Here is a 23,877-nt window from a genome sequence, read left to right as displayed (position 1 = left end):
GGATTTCCACTTCGGCTTTCAGGCTTCCATGCTGTCACAGTGTCGCTCACCAAAACCGAAGGCGCAAAGCTCACGGTTACAGAAAGAAAATGTAAACTACCGCAACATTTCTACGGATACACGGTAATCCATCTCGTATGCAAGTGCCTTTCTCTTCAAAGCACACGTATCGAGGATCCCAGCGCTAAGGCTGGCGTGGAAACTGCAGTAACTGAAACCAATGAAGATAATTTAAAGCGGTAGAAATGAATTCTAATATTCCTAATAATTTTATTTCTACTCAGATCACGCGGAGTCATGCGTAGAGCGCTGCAAAAGCGCTCATGTCAGTGTAACCCGTTCCCAAACTTAGAAGCGTCAAACCAGTTTATGTATCCGCTAGTAGATTTGAGAAAAAATGAATACTAATAACAGTACTTTTATTCCTACTCAGAACGGGTGGAGCCAAGCGTAGATCACTGCAAAAAGCGCTCATGTCATTGTAGCCGATACCCAACTTTAGAAGCGTCCGACAAGTTTACGTAGCCGTTACTGCATCTAAGAACCCAACACATCTGTCTAGACTTCGTTCCATCTCACATGTCCGTTCACAACACCACCAAAACCTTCAAAGCACCGAAGCAAACACGACAAAACGGGAGGCTGTGTAGTCCAATGCACCGGCTCATTCAACTAACGAGGTAGCGCCGAGCGGTGGCGCCACCCGTCCAGCTGCCCGGTCCCTATTGGCGGTGAGCGCGAACACAGGCGGCGCTGCGAAGCGCGCCTCCATGACGTCAGCTTAGGGATTCTCGCATTTGTCGTCTGCTTCACTCAGGATCGCTCTCCCTGCTGTTTCTTTGCGCTCGGTCAACGTCTGATGCTTGTCCGCACCAGAATTGACGTGTGGGAAACTTTTTATCATAATCGCGTACACTTTTTATCAAAATCGCGTACACCAGCTCATGGTGTCAATTACAGTGAACTAGAATGTCTTGATCCAGTGGCGCGAACGGGAGCGCTCTGCCGCGTTCGGCTGAAGCAAAGCGCGTCTACCGCCGCCAGGGGCGCCACTGCGCCTTCTCCGAAAACGGTACCGCGGTTGAACGGGCGGTTGCTTGGGGCGCTCGCCAGCTATTGCCGCTGCCGTTTTTTAGTGTGGTACAGTAATTAACCTTTATGGAAGAAAGATGCTCACTTTTGTTGTCCCTGTACCTTTCTAGGAACGTTTTGTTGCTTATCAGACCCGTTTGAGCCATCGGGCAACGGCTACAAACAAAGTAGCGCTGTGTCGTCTGCTAGCGGCGCAGACGACACGAGGGGATGTGCGATGCGTTGGCGGCGCTCGGTCGGGCAGACTCTCCGTCTGTTTATCGTCGAGGCCGGCCTTTCATTTTCTGCGTGTTTTACGTTTCCGTGATGTTCCCCTACAGAAGCAAGGGGTATTTAATCGTCATAAAAATAGTTATTGCGAGTGCTGTAGAATAGAGGTTGGACAGGCGCCGGGTAGCCGCGATGTCAAAACGAAGGACGGACACCTATTCCTTTGCTCCGGGTTGTCACTCCAATGGTTACCCAGGTGCTCCCAAGGCGTCTTTGTTCGCCGCTCCAATGGACGATGAACTGCGCAAAAAGTGGGAACAAAATTGGGGAAGACTGGAAAAACTCTTGACCATATCTTTAGCCGTCGGTGAGCGCCACTTTGGGCCCGAGTGCATATATATTGCGGGATTAAATCCACGTAATGAACGGCTGTGAAGTGCGGCTTGCACGCGGGAAGCTGTCACTGGCTCCAGGTGCTGTACCTACCATCCTGCCTACTGTGCGTCGAATTCTGTACGGAGCATGCAGGCGGAAGCCGCAAAGAAAAAGGCGGGCAAAAAAAAAAAAGAGTTCCAGTTTCGGCAGTTAGCAAGAAGCGACAAAGCTGAAGAGCCGAAAAAGATGAGGTGCGCCAGCCACACCACGAGGCCTCTCTCTCTCTCCGCAGGGCTCATCAACTGAAGGCGCAAGTTCTGTGGAATGAGATGCTTTCACAATTAGCCATCTTCAAGAAGTCAAGCTTCCTTCAAAGCTCTGGTGCCGGCTAAATTTTGCCGGCGATCAAAACGTTCTTTTCGCTACCACATCGATAGGAAGAGAAGAAAAGCTATAAGTTTTTCACGAGAAATCCGTGCTCTTCTATCCACATGACGACAAAGTGTCGGCGCAAACATTTTTTCGTAGTGTGTTATGCGGAAGCGGTGAAATAGATTCCCCAGCTGTTGCAAACAGTGTGCTGCAAGAAGCTACAGCAGTTCGGCCTGCAAAGGGGCCATGACGGCTACGGCGTTTAGTGATGTATTGCACGTGCTAACGCCGCATTCAGCCCTAAGTGCCTGGGGAAAGCTTCTTCTAAAGGTAATTTGTTCATTGCAAACTTTGCTGCTGAAAAAATCAGCCGGGTGCTACTGGACGCGTGAATACTGGGTATAATTTGCTTCTGTAGAGGCAAATTCACGAGTAGGTTCATGCCGGGACTTTATTACAGTAAATACAAAAAAAGTAAATCCATTCGTAAAGAATTAAACATACCAGTTGTCCGCCGGCAGCACATCGAACGCGTACGCTCGTATCGATCATCTGCGCAGGTAGCAGACGACACCAAACAACACGATTTATAGCCGTTTCCCTACCGCTCAAACGGGCAGATTTGCAACAAAACGTTCCTAGCAAGGTACGGGGATGCCAGACGCGAGTAGCTTTTTTTTTGTAAAGGTTAATTACTACCCAACATCGGAACAACGACAGCCATAACAACTGCAGATCGCCTGAAGTACAGCGATTGCCGCGGCTACCGCGGCGGCGCCTTTCGAAGAGAGCGCAGCAGCGCCACCTGGCGTTTTCTACACAGAAGAGCACACCCCTTCCTCGCCGTTCGCGCCACTAGATCATTCTAGTTCACTATAGTGTCAATTAAAGTATAGTTTTGGATACCGCTACGGGAGAAACATTGCCGGCGCCACCCCGTTCCTTGCGAAGCCGGTCCTGTACGGAGCGCGAAGAGTCGGAGCTAGGCGTCAGCTTCTCATGTAAGCATTCGAACAAAAGGAACAGTCAGCTGCTAATAACCGACAACAGCGAAAATGGAAGACCAAAACAAATTCTAGGCCTTCAGGGCTGTCGGCTTTGGCAGAAGGCACCACGATTCCCGGTAATCATATGTAAGGTAAAACAGTTTTTGCAACCTTGCCGAACGCTCGAACACGTTTTGTCACATCACTTTACGTTGTCAAGGCATGAAAGTTTGCCGACATGCACTACAGACTGCAAAAACTGTAGGTTGAGTTCCAAATAACCCAGTGTGTATATACGCTCGTGTTGATTGTATACCAGGCATCTAACCAGTATGGAGGTTTATTGAGCAAAACGAGTCACGTCTTCGTTAAATTTATAGTAAGACACATATGTTTGTTAATACCTGGAGGGATATTTCGGAACATTTTGCACAGCCATATCTTCCCGATATTCGGATATGCGTTATAGGAAAACTGCACTCAAGAGGAGGAGGGGGAGTAAGGGGAGGAGGGGAAAACTTTGTTTAACAATTAAATCGATCTGGTTAGTGGGCCGGGTCCTCAGTCCAGGACAAGAGAGTAAAAGTAATTTTCTTCAAATCATAGAACTCCATCCCGAGTAGAATAGGATTTGTTCTTCGCGCCTGGAATGGTTGAAAAGCAATAAAGAGCTACTTGGAATTCTTCGGTTTTGAGTCTTATAATAAATGCAGGTATACTATATATTACGTTAGTTAGCGAGTATATCATGCCTTCAACACCGTAATCATGTCATCATTGTTCGAGTTGAGAGTCAATTCGTTATGATAACGATATAATTACGATAGCAATTCGGAGCACAAAAGCCGCCTTCGAGTAGTGTGGACCACGTTGTTTAGGGCGCGATCGCGGTGGCGTAGCACACACCTTCTCATTGTATTCGCATGTGAATAAACAAAGCAGGCTGCGGATATGCACCTTCTTGCACGCAGCCGTAATGAAAGCCAATTTGTGAAGAAGGGAATGTATGCCATACAAAATTAAGGAAATATCCACACGACCTCTGTGAGGCTCCCAAACATCCCGAAACCTCCTAATAAGAAGTTGGTGACGGCGCAGAAAACTTAATGCGTTGGACAGAAAAAAAAGCGAGAAACATTCATCCGATACAAGACAACAACGAAAGAAACAGCAGAAAACCGCTTTATTTCCTGCTGTGCGATGAGCGTGTAGAGACCGCTGCTTGGTACTTAGTATTAGACTGTTGAGTTTTCATAGGAGCATCTCAAAAATACTGCAGGGAAGCCTACGCATTTTGAATACTTATCGAGAAGCTCTGATTGCTGATCCTCGCGAATAAGCAAGAAAGGACGTGTTATACACGATCTTCTGACCGATACTCTGAAGAAAGTTGTTCTCTATCTCTTCGTGTGTTGCAAAATTGTGGGGGATACAGCTTCAAATTATTCAGATGCGTCAGAAGCTGGCAAAATAACTGAGTCGCTAGAAATACGCTTTTTAACGCACTAAAGCAACGAAGCGGGCGATTTTTAGTCCAGGCACTGTTGCCCCTCACAAGCGGAGTGTAGCAGACGACAGCGGCGCGAATCCCTAAGCCGACGTCAGAGCCAGGGGGCGCCACTCAAAGATCTCACCGCCAATACAATCGGCTGGCGGCTTCTATTTTGCTGTATTTGAGAGGCCCTCGCAGCGATATGATATCACCTCTTCCTAACACGCCGACCTTGCAGGCTGGCCCCATATTGCAGTAATTAAAGTTATGTAGGCGAAGCGTCTGTATTTAACCTAATAAAAGCTATCCGGCATGCCTATCTTGGCGAAACAAGCCACGGTAGTTGGGTCGGGGCCGGATTGCGCTTGCGGTTTGAGGTATCAGAAGAACGCGGACTTCACTTCTTGCAACACCATTTTCCTTGGGCGATCTCAGATGTACGATCCGTTTTTTTTTTTAGCTCGAGCAGGCGCGGGACAAGCCTACGTCTACCAAAGCGACCGTCTGCAGCGGCCTGTACACGCCATAAGCCATGGAGGGAAAATCGGAAGACCTTATTGGTTTCTTCGGTTTCCCGCTCGCCGCCGCTCCGCAGCCGACCAACTTTTCTGGCCCTGCTAAATAGGCAGCGGACGACGTTTTTTCCGCCGCCGAGCGTCGGACGCGAGCCGCCCGGCGTTGTCCGTCGTCTTTTCATCGCATATTCACTCCATGTATTCTGGCCTTTATGCCAGAAAACTGCATGATGTTCTGCATTGTTACTATTATCGCGAGTCAATTGAATGACGCGTAAGCGAGTTTTGAAATTGTTTATTTTTTGTCTTAAAATTTAATTGCGGGTGTAAATAAAAAGCAGGCGATATCTCGTATGGAGTCGCTCGAACAACATCTTCATGAACCTCATTACCAACGATCTTTGTATGAATACCGCACTGCTTGATTTCGGCGTGGGTCAGTGTATACCAGTGTTAATTTTATTACGTAGCGGCAGAACAGGTGACAGGAACCACAGTGAATGCTGAAGCAAAGAATTTACAACATGGGGACGACATAGGGACGACACCCACGAAGGCTGCACTCTGGCCACGCCCTCGTCGTCATCGATTCCGGGCCATTGCTCGATGAGGAATTGTCCGCGTATGCCCGGTGACACTCGGTACATGTGGCAACCTGGGCACGCGTCTTTTTTAATGAGGACGAGAACGAAAAAGCCGGCAGTTTGGATGGCGTCAGACATAAAATTATTCTCACCATATTGGTACTAAAATCTTCATACAAACAACAAGGGTATTAAGCTTCCTGAAAACCTTCCCACCTTGTATGTCACTCGAAACAAAACTGAAAAGTTTAATCTATACAACGAATATTTTAATAAAATACTATAATGTCGCCATGAACAAGCTCGCTTTAGAATGACAAATTTCAATGCCAAATAGGCGCCGTCGTTTGTGCAAGTAGAACTGAAACGAGGAGGTTCCATCAAAGAAAATTTTCTAACCATTTTTAGAGGAAGCAAACTGGCGATGTACAACGCCGTAAGTCAAAAAATACCAGTTTTAGATCGTGGTTTTTGTGATGCAGGGATTGAGGCGCGAGGAAAAGTCGGTTTATTTACGTACTGCAGCTTTCCTAGAACTGCTTCAGTATTTTGAAAATCACGTCAATAAAACTGGGAAAAGCAGGAAGAAAGCGCTTTTCGTCATCCAAACATCTGTAGATTTGGGGGAACAGTTGAGCCCAGTGCCATGCACCGACGCGCACTGCCTAAAAGAATCAATTTCAGAACCAAACTAAAAACAATAGTAGCCTAGCAGTTTTTTAAAACACTCGGCCCAAAAAATATGTAGAATGAGGAAACCTTGTCACAAAAACTCCCTTTTCCTTAAAGCCTATGCAAAAAAATTTAAAGGAAATGGAATTGGAACTCTCGCTGAAGAGATGTGTCTTCTGAAAAGCTATAGTATGACGCTAAAAAATACCGAAATACCCAAAATTAAACATTTAAATCCGCCCATTCTGCTATTGGCGGTGACATGTTTGAGTGGCGCCCAACTGGCTTCTGACATCAGCTATGGGATTCGTGCCACTCTCATCTGCTACACTCCGCTTGTGAGGGGTAGCAGTGCTGTGCTAGAAATCGCTCGTTTTGATGTTTTAGTGCATTAAAAAGCGTATTTCCATAATTCAGTCGTTTTGCCAGCTTCTGACAGCTCGGAACAATTTCAAGCTATGTACTGCACAAGTCTGCAACTTACGAGGAGAGAGAGAGAAAAAGTGTCTTGAGCATTGTTCGGAAGATCGTGTGTAACTTGTCTTTTCTAGCTGATATAGAGGTTCAGTGCTCAGAACTCCTCGATAAGCATTCAAAATGCGTAGGCTTTCCTACAGTACTTTCGATATGCTCTTACCAATCAACATTCTTTAATGCTGCGCACCAAGCAGCTGGCCCCTACACACCCATCGCACAGCAGGAAATAAAACGGCTGTCTCCTATTTTCTTCGCTGTTGTTGACCTGCATCAGATGAAGGTTTTTCTGTGCCCAACGCTTTAGTTTTTCTGCACCGTCACAAACGTCTTATTAGGACGCTTGGAGATGTTTGGGACGTTCTCAACGTTCGTGTGGAGTTTTTATATAGGCTGTATGGAATACATTCCCTTCACAAATTGGCTTTCGTTATGGCTGCGTGGACGAAGGTGCATATCCACAGCATGCGTTATGTATTCCCATGCAAATGCAATGGGAAGGGCTGTTCTACGCCACCGCGAAACGGCGTAGACAACGCTGTCCAGAATACTCGAAGGTGGCCTTTGTACTTGAATTTCTATCGTAAGCAGTGTTACCATAACGAACGAACTGTCAACTCGAACGGTTATGCATATGATTACGGCGTTGAAGGCTCGATATACTCGCTACTGGACGCAATAAATAGTACACGTGCTGGTTTTCAGAATAAGAAGAGTGCAAACGGTTTAATATGTACAAGCAGGTTTTTATTGTTCCCCAAAGCCTTCAGGCGTAAAGAAATCCTGGTCTACTCATGATGACGTTCCATGAATTGAAGAAAATTACTCTTGCTTTTCTTTGAGTTTTGCTATAACGCATATCTAAATATGGGGAAGATATTTCTGTGAAAAATGTTTCGTAAATATCCCTCCAGGTATGAACAAATCTTTGTTACTGAATCATCGCATACATGGGTATCACGCGCGCACGCACGCACACGCGCACGCACGCACACGCGCAAGCACGCACACGCGCACGCACGCACACGCGCAAGCACGCACACGCGCAAGCACGCACACGCGCAAGCACGCACACGCGCAAGCACGCGCTCGCGCAAGCACGCGCTCGCGCACGCACACACGCTACTCACGTATACGATAAAGTGTGGTACCGGGGTTCTTGCACCCGGCCGCGGTTCCCAAGAAAGGACACTGAGCCCCCTCGATCACACCTTTACTTGGAGTCCCGCTCCGCCAAGGTCCACTGCTCAGCCGATCCGGCTGCACACACGTAGCCCAGCCGAGTCCGCCATGTTCCGACCTATCTCCTCTCGCGCCACCTCTTCATCCTCAGCCGGCACATGTCCATCCCGTGGTATTGTCCCCCGCCACTATTGCCGGATTACCACACTCTCCCCCCCTCCGAAGAAAAGGCCGACGCTGGCTGCCCTCGGCTGCAGTCGTCGGCACTCTCGAGGGACTCCCACGGCTCAGCCCGGATGGCAGTAGACCGGTGCCACAGGTGGCCTCCTAAGACCCGGGGGTCCTTGCAGAAGGTCCAAACGTGGCAAGGTCCTGTCGGCGGGCCTTGCTCCGCGGGTCGCGTCGGCACTCTCGAGGGACTCCCACGGCTCAGCCCGGATGGCAGTAGACCGGTGCCACAGGTGGCCTCCTAAGACCCGGGGGTCCTTGCAGAAGGTCCAAACGTGGCAAGGTCCTGTCCGCGGGCCTTGCTCCGCGGGGGTGGTGTCCGGCGCAGTCGTCAGCAGCTGTCCGCCTCGAGCTCCTGCTTCATCTTGGCGAACTCCTCCTTGGTCATGGAGCCCTCGCCCTCGCCGAGCTTCTGAAGCTTCTCCCACGAGGCGTCGAAGTCCGGCCGCGGAGGGGCCGGGGGAATGATCATCCGGGCGTAGTCCTCGCTCTCCTCCAGGGCGTCATGGAGCCAGATGAACTCCTCGTGCTGCCGAAGCACAGAGAACTCCGGCTTGTGGAAGTCCGACAGCGTCGTCTTGGTGTGGACAGTGAACTTGACCTTGTCCCTCGCGCTGAGGGCATCCGAGATGTCCACCACCAGAGACTGATCCGCCAGGTCGATCGTGTCTGACCGCATCCTCAGCGAGCTGTCGGTCACGTTTGCCGTGTCATCGCTGCCGTCCTGAAGAGTCATCATCACTGGGCGCTGGCCGGCACAGCGACGACGCAGTCCACCGAAATCACGCACGACCCAAAGCAGCGACCGCTCCGAGCCGGCCTCGCTGCTTCCTCCGTTCGAAAACGCCCACTCACCATGTCCTGTGCCACTGCATTCTGGGCGGGAAGAAGACCACAATGCCCTTCCCAGGAACCACGGCCTTCCCCACGTTCAGGGCGCCAAATGTGGTACCGGGGTTCTTGCACCCGGCCGCGGTTCCCAAGAAAGGACACTGAGCCCCCTCGATCACACCTTTACTTGGAGTCCCGCTCCGCCAAGGTCCACTGCTCAGCCGATCCGGCTGCACACACGTAGCCCAGCCGAGTCCGCCATGTTCCGACCTATCTCCTCTCGCGCCACCTCTTCATCCTCAGCCGGCACATGTCCATCCCGTGGTATTGTCCCCCGCCACTATTGCCGGATTACCACAAAAGATACAGTAAACACTGTTTACTAACACTAACACTACAGTAGCACTGATACAGTAATACGCGTAGTGTGTGCGTGTGCGTTTGTGCTCGTGCGCGCGCGAGTGTGTGTGCGTGTAGGCGAGCATTCGTGTGTGTGTATACATGCGTGCGTGCGTGCGCGTGTGTGTTATGGCGGAAACATTATGGTGGCGCACCTACAGAAATGATGGTAACCGACTTGCACTAGCGCCTATCCGTAATGGCTTTTTACACCCTGTACTAAGGCTTTATAATGGCAGGGAAGCAGTAATGAAAAATGGGTGTGTCATTCATCAGTCTGTATGATTTGTTTTACACCTACAAATATCAGACGACGTTGAAACCACGGTTGCTCCGTGGATGAAACGGTAATGGCACCGTGCCCTGTATACGAGCACAGCCCCCGAGCTTGAACCGACCACGTTAGCGGTATCGGGATAATAAACCTCCACACTGGTTATAAACCTGGCATAAAACCATCACATACCTACACACAGTCGGTTATTTGGTACTCAACCTATATTTTTGTGCCCCTTACTGCATGTCGGCATACTCTCGTGCTTTGACAACTTCAAGGGATGTGATACAATACTTCCCATTGTTCGGCAAGTTTACAAAACTGTTTTACCAACTCCTTACATATGATTACCGGACATAATAGTATCTTCTGCCAAAGCCGACAACCCCGATGGCCTGAAATTTGTTTCCGTCTTGAATTTTCGCTGTTGTCGGTTATTAGCAGCTGGCTGTTCCCTTTGCTCGAGAGGTTGTTCTATGCAGAAGTTGACCCTCGGAGTGTTTGCGCTACGAACAGGACCGGCTTCGCAAGGAATGGGACGGCATAGGCAATGTTTCTTCCTGGGCGGTATCAAAACTGCCCTTTAACACGCCTTGGGCTAGTGTATGCGATTTTAAGTCCTCTGTTAGGATAAAAAAGTTACGCACACGCCAAAATGTGGCACGGACAAGCATCAAAAGTCAAACGAGCGCAAAGAAACAGCAGGGAGAGCGAGCCGGAGTGAGTAGAAGACAAATGCGAGAATCGCTAAGCGGGCGTCGCCGATACGCGCTCTGCAGTGCCGCCCGTGGTCGCGCTCACCACCATTAACAAACTACTGTAGAAACGTTAATGCTCGCGAGGCAAGCCATTAAACCTATATCAGGAAACATTTCCCCAACGAAGAAAGTTTCGCGAAACAGGTTCGAAAGCAAAGTTTACCACAACATACAATGATGCAATGAGCGGTTGTTACTAAGAATTTTAAGTTGTGGTTGGTGAGTGAATATCATAAAGATAAATACCAGGTATAATCACAATGATCACCCTAGTGATTTGGCTCCAATTCGGTTCAAAGGTGATGCAATCATTAACTCGAAGGTTTGGTTGGGGGTAAAAAAATTTGCCGACCCTCAAAGAACATAAGAGATTGGGTTTAGGAGTATTAGGGTATAAATTGTTTTTCCGGGGGGGGGGGGGTGATACTGCGAAATAATTTGATAAAACTAAGAAAAACGCATCCAGATGATGACCCGAAATAAAGTATGTGTGCGGTATTAGCAAAGCAAGGCAGCTTGATTCTAAGACGAATGTATTTTGGGATTTCGGTTGTGAACATGTTGCTGCAGAAATGTCTTACGCACATGGTGGTTTCGGATGCCCTATCGAAGTTTTGTAAGGATAGAAAACTATTGGATGTCACCACGCATACAAGCATTCCAGCAGTATATATGAGTTCCTGAATATAGTGCATAATGATAACGCACTTTCCACAAAAAGGCACGGGACTGACCTTCTACTGGAGTCCGTGACTCGGCCCTCTTAAGCCATGACGGGCCAGCCTTATTGCTAGTGTCTTGCGACGCGGTCGGCTTCTGCCAGGTACGTCGGCGCCCCTGAGGCCAGGCTGGTTTTGCGTCCGAAGGCTGCTGATCACATACCTGCTGGATGTTGTGCAGGTCCTCTGCACCGAGAAGAAATGTTTTTTTGAACCACTCACTTGTGTGTCTGCGTTTGCTTGCTTTTTTGTGGAATTGCTTATGCGTGTGCGCGTATCTTAGCGCGAAAGCACGTTTTTTGTTCGTGCGAGCGTACAGTTGTGAATTCGTGTGTGCACATCTCTGTGCGTGCTTTTTGGATGCGTTTGAGCGTGAGTGTGATTGTGCGTTTGCATTTGCTCGACTGCAACGCAGCGAGAAGGCGCAGGAGTGGAGTCTAAAGAATAATTTTACAAGCTCGTAACAGCAAGCCATACCTTATGAATCAGAGCAATCTCCTCTCAGCCAGAGGGAACTTCGGGGGCGGGCCCTTTGGCGGGGGGAAGCGCACGCGAAGGACGCGCCTAGGAATTAAGCAATAGGTACCTACAGAACAGGAAGCTGAAGCCATGTTTGCTAAACTCTCTCAGAACCACCTATTTCAGCTCAAGCCCAATGACTTTAGAATCCCTCGTTCAACCAGCACTATCCAAACTTAGTGTTTTGAGAGCCCACGGCACTGCTTTCCGAATGAGACGCGGCTTTATTTTACGCTTTAAGTACGCAGAACGTGCGACGCGAATTAGTCCATTCCTGTAGGGTAACACGAATATGGCACTAAGTAGGCAAGGGTAGGCATAGAAAAAAAACAGCACGCCTACCGCAGGAATAAATCAACTACTGCTGACCAAAGTTTTTAAAATCAAGATTAAAACCTTTGCATAAAGACCAAATTAGATGTACAAGAAGTGAAACGAGTTTATAGTCGCAAAACTGAGCTTGGTATGGAACCTTTGACGTTTAAACGTGTCTGGTCAACTATTTCTAAAATCTAATGGATAAAACGTACAATTGAGCTTGTATACCCTGGAGTATGAACTCTACTGCATGAACTTAACATAAACGCTAGTATACAAACTGAGTTAAAAATAATTTAATAAATTAGGTCCATCTAGAAAGGAATTGCAGTACTATTATCAAATTTGCACTTGGAATCTTTTAGCCAAAATGCATTTCAGAACATACATCGTATGCAAGGGTGAGGAAGATGGCAGAAAACCTTACTACATGATTAAGTCACTGGTTGATGTTAAGTACTGCCGATTTCACGGAACTTCAGTAAAATGAAACAGAAAACGTAGCAGCTCCGCATTCAGTATTGTACGTGAGTGGGCCATTGTAAGAGGGAATCGGGGAAACAGTTGAACCAGACAAAACAAATACAGTAAACATTGGCACGTATTTTGCATTCAGAACTTCTAGTAGTAGAAATTGAAGCAATTACGTCGGAGCAAGTAATTGCAAAAGCCTACAATTTCAAAAATGTACAGTAACTCAACTTTGTTAGCACGCTAAACCTGACAGTGTAGAGGGCGCTGCACTCTTTTGGCGCTTCTCAGCAGCCCGGCCACTTTTGAAATAAAAAACAAATGCGAAAAATTCAATGCTGTTCCCCTTTCTGAGAGATGCAGTGAGGGTACTTGTAAGCTTTTTAATACTTTAGTGGCTCCATCATTTATGTTCTCATCGCTCTTGGTATATTGTATTACCCTGCAGGAAGAGCTACAGGGGAAAATCCGCCAGTTAAATTTTTGCAATTTTCTCCCTGTTATAGCAGCAGTATTTCCCCCAGGACAAAATCTTTGGAAGTAGAACCTGTCGGGCGTTCGGGAAAAAGACAAATTCTGTTTGCTCTTGACGTTCCCATTATTGTTAATTAAAGGTTTTGTTCAGGGAATCAGTCAAACAAAATTATTGACACCTATAGAAAAAAAGCAACCGAAGCCTTTACCGAGAAAATACCGCTGATAGCGTCATCTATCATGCCTATCAACATTGCGTGAACACCAAAAACGTCCAGGGTACACGTACTGATATGATAAGTATGATAAGCTGCGATAACATGTATCGCAGCTTCCCCCAAACTAAATATTGTGATGGAGCTGCCGGTTTCAACACCAGACCTGTTTACCCAGCCGCAACCTCTCCTACGCGAACAGAAAACCTGCAAATGGAAAGAATGTGATGTTATGTGATGTGATGTTAAATGTGATGCATTTAGGCTGTTCTACGTTCTACGGAGTTCTGGACGCTGTACTAGCCGGCCTAAAGTGGCACACTTGCATTGCCTGCCTGTGCAATGTTGTTGTCTTAGCACAAAACTTCGATGAACACCTTGAAAGATCAGAGTCGGTAGTGGAGGCCACCCGAACATCGTGATTAGCGCTGAAGCCTGAAGCGCTGAAGTTAAGGCGTGCGAAAATTCTTCGCACTGTACGCATACTACCGGCCCTTCATCGAAAACTTGCCAAAAATAACCGAACTCATCTCAAGCCTGACCAAACCGCATGCAGTTGTGTTGGGAGGAAGTGCAGCAGAATGCTTTCCGCCAACTGCAACAACGCCTGCAAAGCCCGCTTGCGCTTGCCCTTTTCGATGAAAACATCGGAGCAGCAACCTATACAGATACCAGTTCTGCAGTTTTGGGTACCGTGTTCGTGCAAAAGCGAAGGCCTCGCGAAAAATATCGCTTATGCAAGCTGTGGTATGCCTACGGAAGAAAAAAACTATTGGGCTTGCATTGCCATAATATGGGCCATTGCAAAATTCCGCCCGTACGTCTACGGCATGCAGTTTAGTGTGTATACGGGCCACACCGCACTGTATTCGCTCGCAAATTTAAAATTGACATCTTTCCGCGGGGGGAAACCATGGGTGATGCGACGCATCTGGGCGGTGCTTGTTATGGTTGCGTCGACCATCGCGGTAGCACAGCTGTTAGTCTCCATTCACATCATCGGTGGTCATCGGATGTCATCGAAGCGGCGGCGGTGGAGCGACTGAGCAGAGCGGCGCAGCTATCGCGTTTATATGTACCGCGCGTTAACGGTGAGGGGAATGAGAGAGAGAGTAGCGCATGCGCATGTGTTAACCGAGCGCTAACGCGCGCTGACGCACAGCTGGCACGGCGAGGGGAGCAAGCGCTAACGCAAGATGGCGCTGCGGTGAGAGCGGCGTTACCGCGCAGCTGGCGTGGCGAGGAGAATGGGGGGAGGCGTGCGGACTACGGAGGGATGGAGGGACAAGCCGAGTCAAAGAGATGCGTCGCATCTAAAAGAACCCTCTGGCCGCCTCAGACGATGCAGCCGGCGCCTGCATGAATTCGATGTCCCTACCGCTTACAAATCCGACAGAAAACATTCGCATGCCGACTGTCTATCACGCAGCCCTGCGGACCTGCTGCCACAAGACTCCGATGAAGACGCCGTGTTTTTCGGCATCGTGACGGAAAGCGACCAAGCCGCCCAGTAGCAGGCGTACGCCGAGTTTCGCGAACAAAACAATGTCACCGTGCTAAGGGCTTTTAGGCGGAACACGACTGCCTTATGCAAGAAGAATTTTGTGATAGGGAAGAACATCGACCCTACGATGAGAACAAAGTACCTTCTTGTCATGACCATTTTCCTCCTTGACAAAGACTTTGAAGCTTGCATGAGAAAGCAGCATGACGCCCCTCGACAGGTCACGCCCGCTCGGAAAGATCAAAGGAAATACTACTGACCCCTTCTTACACTCGACGTCACCCCTACGCAAGGAGCTGTTGTGACTACCAGCGCCGCAAGACGCCGCCAATGTCTTTTCCAGTTCGTCGCCGTACCATCGAGACCCTTCCAACAAATCGGAATGGACCTTGTGGGCCCATTCGCCGCGTCCCAAGCAGGGAACAAGCGGATTATCGTGGCCACTGACTACATGACGCGCTATGCAGAGACCACCTGTCTTCCAAAGGGGACTGCAAAAGAGGTAGCCAGTTTTTTTATCCTCAAAATGTGTTGCGACATGGAGCACCTGAACACCTCATGACGGACCGCGGAACGGCCTTCACCGCAGAGCTCATGCAGGGAGTCCTACAATTCAGCAGCACGGATCACCGAAGAAACACGGCGTAACACCCCCGAATGGACGGAGTTACTGAGCGCATAAGGCGATCGCGGTTGTTCTGCCTATCTACGTCGACTTTGAACATAAGACCTAGGAAGAAGTTCGTTCGTATGTCACATGTGCGTACAACACAGCCATCCAGGAAACCACGCTCAAGATTGTCCGTTCAAGCTCCGTTCAAGCTTGCCTTCGAAAGACAGCCGACTACATTGCTCGATGCCATGCTGCTGCACGTAGAAGAGGCTAACCTCAACAGTGAAATGCAAAGACGTCTGAAACGTGCGGAGGATGCCCTACAGCTTGCTTGAGTGCCTACAATGAAATCGCAGGTACCGAGCACCGGCCGTTGCAATTTCCGACGCCGAGTATCATCCAGGTAATGTATGGGTCGGGGCCCCAATCCAGCCCCGCGGCCTCAGCGAGAACCATCTGCGATGGTATTTCGGACCGTGCAGCATTCAACAAAGTGTGGACCAACTTAACTGTGAGGTTGTGCCCGGCGGTGACTCCGGCCCGTCACGACGTCACACGAGGCCCGAAGTCGTCCACGTGGTTCACTTCAAGGCTTTCTACGGCAGATGGCGGACTTTTTAGAAGCGCCTCCGGCAAAAAACTGCATTACGTGGCGCACGCTTCAGAGCTTCAATGAAGACACCAAAATACAGCTGTTGCCAGAACTAAATATGTGAGGTTATCCAGTGAGCTATCAGTCGAGTGGAAACACTCCATCATTTACCCAACACAATTCAGGAAAGATGAACAATATTATAATGCTGAGGCCCATTTGGCTGACTTTCTCTTTTTGCAACCTAGTTGAGCGTATGGTTCTACCAGGTTAACGTATAGTCTTGACCATTTTGGCCCCCATCTGTACTACGATGCAGGAGAGACTTTCGGTTTCAACCTGAGATTTTCACCGACGGCAGCCTGCTTCTCCTCCGTCGCTTGACGAGCAACAAGCGCTGACGTGAAACCAAGATCGCGGCCATGCTCGAAGCTCTCAAGGAATGCGTTTGCGGGTGTGCGGGTACACAACTTCGTTAAGAGCTCTTTGAACGGCGAGACGTTTGAAATTACAGCGGATCTCAAAAACCCTCGTGTCTTCCTCAATACCACTGGAGCACCACAGGGAGTCATCCTCTCACCCAGGTTTTTCAACCTGATGATGCATAGGATATTCAAAGAACTTCGCGACATTCAGCACCTTCAACACACTATGTACGCTGTTGACATCACCATCTGCGTTGACACTCGGTAAACCGCACTCAACACACGTGATGTAATACCCACAATTCGGCATGGACTGGGTATTATGGACAACAGTTGCGCCGTGAATGGAATGGGCTCATATCCAGAAAAGACGAAATACCTTGTCATCCCCTCTGTTATTACAGGGGTGATAACAGAGGTGAGTAACAGAGGTGAGTAGCAGAGGGGAGTAACAGAGGGCAATAGCAGAGGGCAATAGCAGAGGGCAATAACAGAGGGGAATAACAGAGGGGAATAACAGGGGGGAATAAAAGAATGGACTGATTATTATTGTTCGCAGAACGAAATAATCAACGCATCATGAATATTTTCTTCCGCAAACGGGAGAGCCGAAAGTGGACGTGAAAAAGCCCGCATGGGGAGCATAAAAAGGAAATAGTCGTCGTATTATGCGATAACCCCAGAGTCGTGCAGGATGTGAAACTGCTCGAAAAGGGTGAGTTGTAGTGACCACAGTATAGTAAGATCTCTAATTAGGCTAGATTTGAGGAGGAATCGGGACAAGCTAGTACAAAAGAAGTCGATAAATGAGCTAACAGTAAAACGGAATATTAAAGAAATCAGTATCGCGCTGCGGAACCGATATTCAGCTTTAACTAAGGAAGCACAGTTTACGGCACGGAAGCCAGATACAATCTTAGACGCATTATCACGGAGTGTGAAGTAGGAGGAGGTACGATCACTAGACTGGATACTGGCAAACTTTCCCAAGAGACGAAAGATTTAATTCGGAAACGGCGAATCATAGCAATCTCCACCCCAGCTGAGAAAATAAAACTAGCGGAGCTTTCGAAGTTGATCAGTAAGCGTAAGGCAGCTGACATACGCAAGTATGATATGCAGAGGATCGAGCATGCTGTAAAGAAGAGAGGCAGCCTGAAAACAATGCAGAGGCGTCAAGGCAAGGGGAAAAATCAGATGTATGTACCTAAAGACAAGCAAGGCACTGCCATCACAAATAGAAATAAAGTAGTTACCGATGAGTTCTATAAAGATCTGTGCAGTAGCCGCGACAACCAGGATAATACCTTAAGAAGAACTACTTCAGATAAGATAGACATCCCACCAGTAACGACAGAACAAGTGAAGAGGGCTTGGAAACAGATAAATGGGGCCAAAGCACCTGGTGAGGATCAGAGAACTGCGACTCTTGAAGAATAGCACGCAATTTGTACTAGAATAGCTGGCAAACCTGTTTACGCACTGCCTAATGACCGCGAGTGTACCGTAATTTTGCAAAAAAGCGAGCGTCATCCAATCCATAAGAACGGTGACATGAAGGACTGAGCAAATTATAGGCCGATCAGCTTACTGTCAGTCTTGTAGAAGGTACTTACTAGGTAATCGCCTACAGAATTTCTGCCCCCGTAGATTTATTCAACCTAATGAAGAAGCAGGGTTTCGTAAAGGCTTTTAAACAATGAACTATATTCTCACGATCAGTCAGGTGAGAGAGAAATGAGCGGAGTATACTCAACCCATATTATCGCCTTCATAGATTATGCGAAAGCATTTGACTTGGTCGAAGCCTGGGTAGTCATGCAGGCAGTTCGGAGTCAGGGTGTAGACCGGCAATATGTATCAATACTAGAGGAATCTCAAATGAGTCCATAGCTACCATCGTCCTCCACAAGGAGAGCAGTGTAATACCTATAAAAAAGGGCGTCACAGAAGCAGGTACAATCTCTCCAATGTCTTCGCCGAATGTTTACAAGAGGTATTCAGAAGATTGGATCGGGAACAGGTGGGCGTAAGGGGTAATCGAGAATACCTCATCAACCTCACATTTGCTGATGCCGTTGCCTTGCGAAGTAACTCGGCGGAGGAATTCCAAAGCTTGAATTTACCACCCTCGACAAGCAGAGTAGCCTCGTTGGCCTGAAAATAATATGCATAAAAAAACAGTGCTCAATAACATCGGGAGAGCACACAGGTTTGAGATAGGTACGTGGCGAGGCAGTGGAAGTGGTAAGCGAATATATCTACTGATGCCAAGTAGTGACCCCGGATTCCAACCACGGTGCAGAGATAATTAGGACAAGAATGGGGTGGAGTGCCTTCAGCAGGCATTAACCGATAATAAACAGTGTATGGCAGCTTAATCTTACCGGTACTCACCTACGAGGAATAAAATTGGACGCCAACTAAAAGGGTTCAACCGAAATTCAGGACAACTCAGCGAGAAATGGAACGGAAGATGATAGGTGTAACATTAAGGGACAAGAAAAGAGCGGAGTTGGTGACGGAACAAACGCGTGTTAAGGACACATTAGTTGAAATTTAGAACAAGAAATGGCTGTGGGCAGGGCATGTTATGCGAAGGCAAGATAACCGTTCGTCCTTAAGGGTTACCGAGTGGATGCCTAGAGAACGCAAGCGTGGCAGGGGGTGGCAAAAAATTAGATGGGCAGAAGAGATCAAGAAGTTCCGGGGATAAGTTTGTCCCAGTTAGCACAGGGCTGGGATAATTGGAGAACCATGGGAGACGCCTTTGCCCTGCATTTGGCGTAGAGAGCCTGATGATGGTGATGATGAGGGTCCTAGACCCTCTGCAGGAGCAATTAAAGTCGGCTGAATGGTCACCCAATCCTGCGGACTGCCGACAGATGGTTCCGCATACTTCTAGTGCCGTTGCACGAGGGCCGAGGGGATACCGAGTGGATGAGGTAAATAATACCCCTGTCAAACGTGCCTATTTAAGTGCACTTCCACAAAGTGCACTGAGCTAAAATGTCATTCGGGAGCAGCTCAACGGCAAACGCGAATGAGGCTTTACAAGGAACGAGCTTTAAGCTCAGTGTGTTTCCCAAACTCACTTTACCGGAGCCAGCTCGCCGAGTGAGTAATCTCGTGAGGAGAAGTCCGAAAATCCCGAAAAACAACATAAATCCGCTAGCGTTTAGATGATAATAAGTAATGTTAAAAGTTCATTATAGATATATTGTTGATTCACTTTTACAAAAAGAGAAGCAGCGACGAAAAACAAGGAATATAACGTCGTTCTCAACGGCGTGCCAGTGCCGCCTGGTGAGGTTTTGCTCCAGGGCGGCCGTTCTCCGCGGCGTTTTCGTGGGTGGCTTCTTGTTGCCCTGTGGTTGTGTTCCGGTTTCAGCCTTCTCTGCTATATTCCACACTTTCAGATAATTTCCCCAAATTATAATGCGGCTACAATTCACTGGGAAGTGAATAACAGTGAAGGTATCAGCGCCGATGTTCAGTTGCCGTCTCGACTCCGTTTTTGTTTGTGTGTGGGCTTATGCGAGGTGCCGACTGAGATTTTGAACAATGAAACACAACGTAATGCTTACACTGTTGCTCACGCGATAAATAGAGAATATTTGAAGACACTTTGCGTAATATTTACGCCTTCTATCATCACTGACATCATGGCTAAGGGCACTTTGATTCGTCGTTTTAGCAGCGCGGAGCCAAAGTGTCATTCCGAAAGCCCCAGTGCACTTGGCGTAAGTGCTCTTTAATAGGCACATTTGACAGAGGTATAAACTTCGAGTTGGTAGCTTCTGATAATGAAGAGAAACGGAGGCCATTTCAGCGGCGCCACAGCACAGTTCCTCCGTACATTCATGCAGGCCAGGCTGACGTCCAAATTGTGTTACAGTGCTACGTGCTTCACCATTACCAAAGCGCAATATTGTTACAAGAGGAGAAAGAAGTGAGTAGCGGGAAATGATCTTATGGTTCCACTCTCCGACAACGAAGAATCAGAGGGTGGGCGCAGCCAGTGCGGGCTCTACTGGCCGTCATGTAAATACTGTAAATCCAATGTTCGTCTGTATCGTGGGTCATCTCTTTTCCCTGCCGCAACATGACATGTTTTGGTGGAGGTTGCGCCATCATCCCCTTCTTTGCCACCGAACTTCGCCCTGTCTCGCCTCCTGAATGTGGCTGCAAGGCTCTTGGACCGCGTCGGCCCACCCCAGGTCTGGTAAGTCATAGACCTGCTAGTCTGCAGCCCCGTGTCCCAGCCTATGACCTGCTGAGACCTGCCGAAATGACGAGCCGCAACGTGACCAGAGGAGGCGCCTTTCTCCAGAGGCTTCGGGCCTGCCATCGCGGAGTAGACGGCACTACCACTCCGGGGTCAGTTTTCAGCAAGATCACCAACATCCGTTGCGGCAAGGACTTCTTACTCTTTTTGCTTGTTCCATATTGCATTCTCAACCCACCTGTTCGTTTACTGCGGCCACGACCGAGGCTATTGGCTTGGACGACGAGGAATTTTAAATGCAGAGCATTTCTTTAACTCACGATGTCACCCGTTCTAGTTGTCCATCGTAGTCCGCACCCCTCCCCCTACACTATATAAAAAAATAATACTTACCGGCGCCTGGTTTCGATCCCACGACCCTGCGGGCGGAGCGCAAAGTACATGGTGCTCTACCCACTGCGCCACAAAGCCGACACAGAATGGAGGGCTACGAACGCGCTTTATATCCTTGACTCATTCAAACTACGTCAACAAGCTGCTGATACAGCAGCAGCAAGAACAAGAACAACTTCAACAATGACGTCTCCCATCGACTCCCTCGAATGGGGGGGGACTAACTCAACCAGAGGCACCTAGACGTCGACGACGCAACAACAACAGCCAGAGAAGAAAAGAGAGAGAAGAGAAGAATAATAATCATACCCACCTGCTAATAAATGATGTCACGTGACCACGTAATTACGTCTCCTCATTTAATTACAATACAACAACCAACAGCAACAAGTGCAACAACATTAACGTAACGCAAACTACTTAACGTAGTGCGCCCCCGGAAATGCTCTGCATTTGATCGTGCCCCTCGCGAAGGGAATATTTTTTTCCGCAAGAATGACTGCGCTCCCACGCACACATTGGCCCGGTGGGGTTAATTATACAAATTCCAGCCTTCCCCCTGAATGCTTGGACGTGCATAGACAAGCTTTTTACAAGAGGAAGAAGCGAGCAGCGGAACGTGAAGCTATGGTTCAAGCCTCCGACGAACAAGAAACTGAGGGTCGGCCAATCCAGCGGGAGGTGTGACGCTCAGGAAGTAAATTATATGAATTCAACGTTCGTCTATATCGTTCTTAATCTTTTTGTCCTGCCGCAAAGGAACAACATGATCAATTGGAGACGCTACACCGCGAAACCCTCACGCTAAGTAGTGGTCTACCCAGGCACACCCGCGTGGAAGAACTATACCTCTATGCAAAGCTGCCCGTCTCCCAGATATTATAACGGAAAGATTGATTGATTGTAGGGTTTAACGCACCGACGCTACGCAGGCGGCGAGGCGTGCCGTAGTGGAGGACTCCGGATTAATTTTGACCCCCTGTGGATCTTTTGCGTGCGCAAAGATCTCGAAGACACGGGTGTTTTTGCCTTTCGCCTCTATCAGAGAAGCGGCCGCCGCGGCCGGGAATTGAAGCCGCGTCCATGTGCTCAGCTGCAGAATGCCGGAGACACTGCGCAACCGCTGCGGGTTTATATAATATAACGGAAAGGTCTGATGGACGCAACAGTAAACACGAAGCCAAGCGCGCGGGGCCGCTCGTAGACAACTTTAGTTCCGGTCACAGCGCATCGCTTTCCCCACAGCTGCTGCCTGCTACAACGCCCTGGGAAAACATCATGGTTCGTGTGTCAAAGCCTACATCACACCTACGTAGGCTCACAGAATCACCAAAACCACGCAGTCGCTGCTAAACGTGCCGACCTTCGAGACGGCGCAATCTTCGCTAGTGCGGTCATTAAGGAAAGAACGGTTCGCGCCACACGGTAGTGTATTGACGGCCACATGTGTGCGTCTCGCATGATTCAGTTTTTTTATCGGCCTAGCCCCCGTCATGCAGGCCTCGAAGCTGTTCTTTTCGCTACATAGCGTATCGAGGCAACCTACGGCGCCGATGAGAACCCGCAATTTACAATATTCGCGGACAGCCACAAAGCTCGCGATAGAATTGGCCAGACATCATTTGTCGGACCACATGTTATTGCATAGAGTCCACTTGCCGTACAAGGCAGGACACCATTATATAGTCGTGCGGGCGGACTGGGCACCGGAGACGCAGGCGAGATCGGCCACGAGACCGCTTACACGTACGTGAGGGAGCGCGTTAAACTCCGCTTCAACCTGGCGTTACCGGTCCTATTCGCACGACACGACCCCGACTCCACAGGAGCCAAGGCAACAGCGAACCACTCGTCCAAGCAGTCGCTGCGGAAATTAGTACCACGAGACCACCCTACACTGCACGTTGGATTGTTCCGTGACGCGCAAGTGCTTCAGTAAAATGCACGGGCTGGTGAAACGCTCACCGAAAATGTGCTAAGTGTGGCGCCTATGTGTGAAAGCGCAACCAGAATTCAGGCCATGATTCAAAACCTGTCAAACTGCACCCTCTGCAACCTAGGAGCCAAGCCCACTGTAGAACACATGTTGTCTGAGCGTCAGGGCCTCCAAACGCACCCGGTAAAGTCTCTCCCACCCGTAATTCAGCGGTTTCATTGCTGGACAACATGTATACAAGCCGCGAATACACAGCAGTTTTGGGAGTTTGCGCGCTCCACAGGCGTGGACCGCCCCATGTAACCTATAAATCTTCATCTCCCCTTTCTTTTTTCCCACCGCCACGCCGAATGACGTGCTCAACCTCTGAAATGTTACGTTAGTACTAGGACTGCCGTTTTATTTTAGCATCGGATCGATGCACTCTTAGAGGGGGTAATGCCTCAAAACATGCCGTGTGTTTCTTTACATTTGGCTTTGGGGTCTGTTTGTGATAACGAAGCCGCCCGCGACCGGTGGTGTTATCTCTGTTGAAACTTCGAAGCGCGTGTTGCCTTCCCTTTCTTTTCTAGGCCGTGGAGGATATATCTCATTTAATATAGAAAGTATCCCCTTATCGCCACTAGGATAGAATGTTCTACTTGGAACATCCCTGTTCTGCACCTAATTAAACTGTTCCACAAGAAATCACGCCGTGAGAAATGATTGCCGGGCAAACGCACGGCATTCGGTTCACCTACGCACGTCATTTTGTAGACTGATCCTTCGCCGCTTGTGTATTCTTTGAATTCTTAACGGAGCGCAACTTCGCTGCAATAAACTTTTGTTCCTTGAAAAAAAGAAACTGCGCCGCCTTCGTCTACGTGACAATAGCCTTCTGCCGCCCCTGCCACTTAAATGCCTCTTATCTGTTTCCTACCACATGTAACATTCTTCCACTCCCGGCTCGATCCTTCTGCGATGAACACGGTGGAGGACTGCGGAGGTCAATACAATATTTCTGCTGCTGATGATGGTGGTGAT

General features: G+C 48.8%; 1 protein-coding gene across 1 annotated transcript in view; it reads right to left on the bottom strand.

Moving 5' to 3' along the window:
- Positions 1-23,877, bottom strand: part of LOC144157035 (uncharacterized) — a 68,693-nt gene that overhangs the window by 14,666 nt on the left and 30,150 nt on the right. The window contains exon 2 of the mRNA XM_077688406.1: positions 11,182-11,352. Within this exon, the coding sequence (XP_077544532.1) occupies positions 11,182-11,352 (171 nt within the window). The remainder of the gene's footprint in view (positions 1-11,181; positions 11,353-23,877) is intronic.

Source organism: Haemaphysalis longicornis, unplaced genomic scaffold, assembly GCF_048455015.1.
Source record: "Haemaphysalis longicornis isolate Haplotype H1 unplaced genomic scaffold, Haemaphysalis longicornis Haplotype H1 scaffold_1, whole genome shotgun sequence".
Classification (NCBI taxonomy): Eukaryota; Metazoa; Arthropoda; class Arachnida; order Ixodida; family Ixodidae; genus Haemaphysalis; species Haemaphysalis longicornis.
Note: the sequence above shows the minus strand (reverse complement) of the source record. Positions and strands in the feature narration are given on the sequence as shown.